This window comes from Otolemur garnettii, unplaced genomic scaffold (assembly GCF_000181295.1).
Source record: "Otolemur garnettii isolate 467f Iridium unplaced genomic scaffold, OtoGar3 scaffold00024, whole genome shotgun sequence".
Lineage (NCBI taxonomy): Eukaryota > Metazoa > Chordata > Mammalia > Primates > Galagidae > Otolemur > Otolemur garnettii.
This window is the reverse complement of record NW_003852419.1, coordinates 1,148,989-1,157,271: the sequence shown is the minus strand read 5'-3', so window position 1 is coordinate 1,157,271 and position 8,283 is coordinate 1,148,989. Positions and strand designations below refer to the sequence as shown.

Sequence of the window (8,283 nt, the reverse complement as noted above, 5' to 3'; positions counted from 1 at the left end):
AAAAAAAAAAAAAAGAAAAGAAACCTTTGTCTGGCTCCGTGCCTGTAGTTCAGCATGTAGGGTGCCAGCCACATACACAGGAGCTGGCATATTCAAATCCAGCCCGGGGCTGCCAAACAACAATGACAACTACAACCAAAAAATAGTCAGGCATTGTGGCAGGCGCCTGTAGTCCCAGCTACTTGGGAGGCTGAGGCAAAACAATCACTTTAGCCCCAGAGTTTGAGGTTGCTATAAGCTGTGATGCCATTGCACTCTACAGAGAGTGACATATAAGGCTCTGTCTCAAAAAAACAGAAAGAAATCTTTGTCTATCCAAAGACAGTGACAATGGGTTCGTTTTTGCATGGGTGTTCTTTCTCTGTAACTATTCTTACTCAAATTTCATTCTGCCCCTTCATGTATCAAATTTATCAGGCTGGTTTGTCAATTCCTGAAGAATAAAATTTTTGCAGCATTTATTTAACTCTTCCTTCCTCTTATCATTCTAATGCATTCATTTTGCAATAATATTCCTGCCATATTTAAATGCTGATGAACTAACCTAGAAAGAGCAAAGAAGAGCACAGTTTGCACTGAAGAATAAACATTACTTAACATGAGATGAGGCTACACATAAATAGTGCAGCTCCTTCACCACTCCACATGTGACCAGCAACACGTAGCCACAAATCTAATCCTATCTGTGATTAGAAAAGAAAAAAGCAGCTGGATGCATGGCTTTTAACTTTGTGTACGTACGTGAGAGTGAGAGAACATACTGCTTTCCTTATCAGAAAATAATTTTCTTTATTTTTTTTTTTGAGACAGAGTCTCACTTTGTCACCTTGGGGTTGAGCACTGTGGCGTGATAACTCACAACAACCTCAAATTCTTGGGTTCAAGCATTCCTCTTGTCTCAGCCTTCCAAGTAGCTGGGACTACAGGCACCTGGCACAATGCCCAGATAAGTTTTTCTGTTTTTAGTAGAGATGGGACCTCCCTCTTACTCAGGCTGATCTTAAACTCCTAAGCTCAATCCACCTTGCCTCAGCCTCCCAGACTGCTAGGATTACTGTTGTGAGCCACTGCGCTTGGCCTCAGAAAATAAATTTTAATATGTACTAATGCTGGTTTGGTGCCTGTAGAACAGAGGTTATGACGTCAGCACATACACCAGGGCTGGCATGTTTGAACCCAGCCTGGGCCAGCTAAACAACAACAACTGCAACAAAAATAGCCAGGCATTGTGGTGGGCACCTGTAGTCCCAGCCACTTGGGAGACTGAGGCAAGAGAATCACTTGAGCCCAAGAGTTTGAAGTTGCTGTGAGGTGTGACATCATGGCATTCTACCGAGGGTGACATAGTTAGACTCTGTCTCAAATAAATAAATAAATATGTACTAATGCTGAGGAAACAATAAAATGGGCATATAGGAATATACTGGGTGAGGAATATAAAGGCAATAATTCTTGAAGATCATTTAGTATTTCATAACAAAAATATTTCATCTACATTCCCCTAAGTTAGAAAAGGGTCTGCTATCAATGATATTAATAATTAACTTAGGAGTTTTCAGATTTCCACCAATCACCTTTTCATCAGAACAAATCATGTTGTCAGGCAAAGAAGGGGATAACAATGAATGTAAACAGGACCAGGCAAGGATGGCTCAGGCCTGTAATCCTAGCACTCTGGGAGGCCTAAGTAGCTGGACTGCCTGAGCTCACAGGTTTGAGAGCAGCCTGAGACAAAGCAAGATATCTCTGAAAATAGCCAGGCATTGTGGTGGGCACCTATAGTCCCAGCTACTCGAGAGGCTGAGGCAAAGGTATCACTTGAGCCCAAGTTTTTGAGGTTGCTATGAGCTGTGATGCCACAGTACTCTACTAAGAGCAACGTAGTGAGATTGTCTCAAAAAATAAATAAATTTTACAGTGCTTTACACTGTTTGTAGGATATAATCTATTATTAAACGACACGAATGAATGTCATTCATTCATTCTCATTATGCATGAATGAAACACGCTGCCTCTCTCCTTCATCCCCAAAAAGGTCCCAAAGAGATTCTCACTGCTAAAGCCCTGTTTAACTCACAAAGGTGAATCACTAATTACACAGAATAGTCTCAGGTTTTGCCAAATCTCTCTCTCTCTCCCCTCTACCTCCACTACAATCAGAAGAAACAAAGATTTATGTCCCTATAGCACCCAGTGAATATTACCGTTCACAGACTACAAAGGACTTCAAAAATGCCCCAGTCAGGTTTTCTCCCATGTTCCAGGTAGCACCAAGGAAATTCTGAGCACTCGATAATGGTTTCTGAGATAAAAAAAGTCAGTATTCACCAAATTACCCCTCTTTGCTGCCAAAGAACAATGGGGCTTCAGTAATTTTCTCCTCTTAAAGCAGAAATAGACAGGGCATGACTTCAACATTAGCAAAATGTCAAGACCACTCCAATGTGCACTTGTTCTACATCAGCATGTGGGCTAGTTAGCACAGCTCCGTGCCTTGGCCAGAGACTGCCCCTAACTCCATTCAGCTGTTTAAAACTGAGAGCACAGATAAAAAAACGGGGCTCTGCACTACTCGCTCTCAACCTGGGAAAAAAACAAAAACAAAAAGCCCCACATGTCTATGTCTCTTCATCATAATTGAAAAGAATTACCACCTGGTAAATTCCTTAAACTTATAAATTGGGGCCTTGTGTTACTTATCAAGCATTTAGTAAGCCCCCTAAACTAGAATACACATATACACAGGAAGTATGTTCAAAAGCAAGTGAATGATCATGGATACTAAGTAATTTCTATGTTCAACACAGGAGTGCCTTGATAATTATATTTTAATATACTTTCTCAATCCTTAGGGAAGATAAAAAATATACCACTAGTTTTTCCATTCCAGGCAATCTGTTAAAGGAAACCAACGTTACTTGTAAACAGATTCCAAGCTATCAGAAGGGTAAATTAAAAATATACTTGCATGTTTTGGATGCATTTTTAAAACCATTTGTCAGATTATTCTTCTGGCAAGGTTCTTGTGATTAGCCACATAACTTCTTGAGCTGAAAATGAATCCTTATATTCTAGAACTTCTCCCAATTAAATAATAAATGCATCTGGCTCTTTAGCATTTATTAGTTACACACAACTTTTAAGAAAAATCTCAGGCAGCACCTGTGGCTTAGTGAGTAGGGCGCTAGCCCCATATACTGAAGGTAACAGGCTCAAACCCAGCCCCGGCCAAACTGCAACAAAAAAATAGTTGGGCGTTGTGGCAGATGCCTATAGTCCCAGCTACTCAGGAGGCTGAAGCAAGAGTATCACCTAAACCAGTGGTTCTCAACCTTTCTAATGCTGCAGGCCCTTTAAAACAGTTCCTGCGGGTTGCAACCCACAGGTTGAGAACTGCTGGTGTAAGCCCAAGAGCTGGACATTGCTATGAGCTGTGAGGCCATGGGACTCACACTACCGAGGGCAACAAAGTGAAACTCTGTTTCTAAAAAAAAAAAAGAAAAATCTCAAAATATGCTTTTATATGTTCTATTTCTTTGAGCAAAAATTATTAACCTACAGTAATTTTCTTTTTGTTTTCTTTCTAGAGAAGTGGGTAAAAAGACTGTTCCCCATTACCTGGTCCTATTATTTTCTTTTAGAAAAGGACTTAAGGCACATAGAATATACTAACTCTAGCAGAGTGCCCCCTAAAAAACTAACTAAGGCAATAATGTGATATTAACTACTCAAAAGGAACAAGATCAAGTTAATTCTACAAAGATTTGGAGAAAAATTATTTCCAGTAAGCTTTGTCATTATACTCCCGGCCATGGAAGAACTCTGGGTCCATTTCTGAAAAAAAGAAGTTATGTACAAAGGTACTTGGAGTGGGGGACAGAATGAAGGTAGAGATGTTTGTGTCTGTATGCAGAAAGGCAGACTTAGCATCAATCCCAACACTGTGAACTAAAGGCTGTTGGTACATTTTATTTCTGTATACATATAAACAGTTTTTACAAACATTATGACCAATAGAGAGGTAGACAAAAGAAATAGAGATGATGAACAAAAGCTGAGGGGCTTTCTTTAACTTGAGAGGATTAAAACATTGCTTTCACCCATACACAACCACCACCCTGGTCACATGCTTTTCCCTGAAAACACCCCATGCTCCCCTGTTACCTTCACTTGACCTGTGCCCCACACTGGCGTGAAGGCTGTGTAAATGTCAACTCCTTTCTGAAACTTTCCTGACCAAAGTGAGAATTCACCTGTCTTTGAGCTCAAACATTATTATATCTCCAAGATGCTACACCTATTACAGACTGTACTGAAAAATAGTTCAACTGTATTTATGCTTAAGTTTATCACTACCAGTAGTTCATAAAAACCATCACTTTACCTCCATAATCCCCAAAACAACAAACTAGGGGCTAGGTTTTTTCACTTTTGTATCCTATCAATGCATAGGTCCAATACCAATAGAATAATAAAGAAGATGAAGTTGTTGTCCCAGAAATTCTCAAAAATAAAAATGAAAAGCCATATATGCTATGAGATCAAGCACCACTTGTACGTGGGAACCATATTTGGGGTTCTAACCTTTCAATTCTTAATGACTGTGTCATTTTCCCAGACTCTGTAAAAATGCAGCATTTCCCAAAATGGTGTCTTCTGGATACTACTCTGGAGGATGGTAACAGACATTCAAATAAACTGGGAATGTGAAAATTAAAACAAAGTTAAAATGGTTACTTTAGAGGCCTCCTAGAGTACTAGGATCACACCTATAATTCTGGGAGGCCAGGCCAAGGAGAGTGGATTGCTTGAGCTCCCCAGAGTGACCACAGCCTGAGCCAGAGTGAGACCTCCTCTCTAAAAATAGCCCCGTGTTGTGGCTGGCACCTGTAGTCCCAGCTACTTGGGCGGCTGAAGCAAGAGAATTGCTTAAGCCCAAAAACTGGGAGGTTGCTGTGAGCTGTGACCCCACAGCACTCTACCAAGGGTGAGAAAGTAAGACTCTGTCTCAAAAAAAGGAAGAAGAAAAAAAAAGGAAGAAGAAAAAGGTTACTTGGCTCGGCGCCTATAGCTCAACCGGCTAAGGCGCCAGCCACGTACACCTGAGGTGGCGGGTTCGAGTCCCCAGCCTGGACCCGCCAAACAACGATGGCTGCAACCAAAAAATAGCCGGGCGTTGTGGTGGGCGCCTGTTGTCCCAGCTACTTGGGAGGCGGAGGCAGGAGACTCGCTTGAGCCCAGGAGTTGGAGGTTGCTGTGAGCTGTAATGCCACTGCACTCTGCCCAGGGGGACAGCTTGAGGCTCTGTCTCAAAAAAAAAAAAAAAAAAAAAAAGAAAAAGGTTACTTTACTGCAGATTTTTTTCCATTGGCCCTCAGAAATCACATGTTGAAATATACTGCAGAACTTTTGCAGGGCTTTAATATACTAATGTACATTATAAATTTCCAAGATAAAATTCCATTATGAAGCCTTTAGTAAACTAATCTAAGCAAAAACCTGAGTAAAGTTTGGAAAATGCTTCAAAAAAAATGTTCATTTTATTTTAACTTTTTGGTCACACTATTACTGACTTTACATTAACATTTAAAAATTTCTTACCTGATATGTGTTGCAGGCAAAGATTCATATTGGCGCGACAAAAAGAGTTCCCTGTGTTTCAATTGATGTTTCTGTTTATCAGTCAATTCTGGCTCAACTGTTGTTTCAGATTCTTCCTCAATTTCTTCTATATAAATGAGATTGGAAGAATTCATTATTATAAAGCACATTATTTATTGAACATTAAGTTATAACAAATCATCATTTCATTATTTTCTTTAAACTAATCAAATTTAAATGTACATATTAAGGTCATCAAATCAATTACAACCATAAAATCATCAGGGTCTCAAAAGAAGAAGAAAAAGTCCAACTTAACATGATACACAATAGAAGGTCAAATGCAGTGGCTGAGGCCTCGAATCCTAGCTAGCACTCTGGGAGGCCCAGGCTGATGGATTGCTTGAGCTCAGTAGCTATAGACCAACCTGAGCACAAGTCAAGAGTGAGACCTGGCCAGGCATGGTAGCTCGTCTGATTTCAGGAGTTAGAGACCAGCCTGCACAAGAGAGAGAAGAGCAAGGTCCTTTATCTAAAAATTTTAGCTGGATATTGGGCAGCGCCTGTGGCTCAAAGGCGTAAGGCGCCAGCCCCATATGCCAGAGGTGGTGGTTTCAAACCCAGCCCTGGCCAAAAACTGCCCAAAAAAAAAAAATAGCTGGGCGTTGTGGCACATGCCTGTAGTTTCAGCTACTCCGGAGGCTGAGGCAAGAGAACTGCTTCACCCCCAAGAGTCTGAGATGTCTGTGAGCTATGATGCCATAGTACTCTGTGGGACAACATGAGGGCGACAAAGTAAGACTGTCTCAAAAAAAAAAAAAAAAAAAAAAAAAAGAAAGAAAGAAAGAAAAGAAAAAGATACATAACAGGAAAATTAGCCAGGTATGGCATGTACCTGCTGTCCCAGCTGAGGCTGAAGCAGGAAGACTGCTTAAGCCTAGGAGTTGGAAGTTGCAGTAACTTATAATGATGCCATTGCATTCTAGCCTGAGTGACAAAGCAAGACCTTGCCTCAAAAAAATAATAATAATAGGGCCAGGTGTGGTGGCTCATGCCTGTAATCCTAGCACCCTGAGAGGCCAAGGTGGGTACATTGCTATGAGGTTACAGGTTCAAGACCTGTCTAAGCAAGAACAAGACTCCATTGCTAAAAAATACCCAGGCATTGTGGTAGACACCTATAGCCCAGCTACTCAGGAGACTAAGGCAAGAGAATCATTTGAGCCCAAGAGTCTGAAGTTGCTGTGGGGTGACAAAGTAAGACTCTGTCTCCAAATAATAATAATAATAATAATGATAAAATAAAATTGCTCTAAAAGTTAGAAAAATAGATTTACCACAAATAATACAAAGATATTAAAAAAATTAATTTCTTAAATGGCAGATACAATATGTATATATTTTTCTTCTTCCAATAAAACCACCAAGATGGCCACTAAAGTATATTAAATGGCCGGGTATGGAGGCTTACACCTGTAATCCCAACATTTTGGGATGCCCAGCTGGGAGGATTGCTTCAAGCCAGGAGTTCAAGATCAGCCTGAGAAACATAGCAAAACCCCCATCTTTAGAAAATGTAAAAAAATTAGCCAGGTATAGTGGCACACACCTGCACCAGACACTGACGCAGGAGGATCACCAGAGCCCACAAGTTTGAGATTGCATATTTATGTATGAATGGACCACTTGGGCAACAGAGCCAGACTCTGTATTAAAAAAAAAAAAGTATCGGCTCAGCGGCTGTAGCTCAAGCGGATAGGGCTCCAGCCACATACACTGGAGCTGGCAGATTTGAATCCAGCCTGGGCTTGCCAAACAACAATGACAATTACAACCAAAAAATAGCTGGGTGTGGCGGCAGACACCTATAGTCCCAGCTACTTGGGAGGCTGAGGCAAGAGAATCACTTAGGCCCAAGATTTGGAGGTTGCTGTGAGCTGTTGACGCCATAGCACTCTACCCAGGGGGATAGCTTGAGGCTGTCTCAAAAAATAAATAAATAAATAAAGAAGACAGGCACAAAACCTCTAATTTAACCCTTCAAGATACCAAATACTACCAGAAAAAGTGGAATAAGGTAAAGAATTTGAAAAGGGGTAAACATCTATATATATACAACAGAATAAATGAATCCCAAAATATTACTGGCTGTCCCAACGGTTGCCCAAGAAGTAGCCATACATAGGGGAAATGGGAAATTTTACAAAATATTCATGAAATATTGTCTACGGAGGCCAGGAATGGCAGCTCACACTTATAATCCTAGCACTCTTGAGAGGCTGAGGTGGGTGGATTGCCTGAGCTCACAAGTTTGAGACCAGACTGAGCCAGAGAGAGACCCCTGCCTCTAAAAATAGACAATGTGTTATAGCAGGTACCTATAGTCCCAGCTACTGGGGAGGCTGAGGCAGGAGGATCACTTAAGCCCAAGAATTTTAGTTGCTGTGAGCCATGATAGCATGGCACTCTACCCAGGGTGACAGAGTGAGACTGTCTCAAAAAATATACATGTATATTATCTACTTGTTGGCCACCTCTTTGTAAAAGTTTGTGATGAATATTTTTTAATTAAAGGTACATTTAGCGGCTCGGCGCCTATAGATCAACCGGCTAAGGCGCCAGCCACGTACACCTAAGGTGGCGGGTTTGAATCCCCAGCCTAGACCCGCCAAACAACAATGA

At 41.0% G+C, this 8,283-nt stretch overlaps 1 protein-coding gene across 1 annotated transcript in view; it reads right to left on the bottom strand.

Moving 5' to 3' along the window:
- MTA3 (metastasis associated 1 family member 3) overlaps window positions 1-8,283 on the bottom strand; it is a 137,013-nt gene that overhangs the window by 80,308 nt on the left and 48,422 nt on the right. Inside the window, exon 2 of the mRNA XM_023512109.1 lies at window positions 5,602-5,728. Coding sequence (XP_023367877.1) covers window positions 5,602-5,728 — 127 coding nt within the window. The remainder of the gene's footprint in view (window positions 1-5,601; window positions 5,729-8,283) is intronic.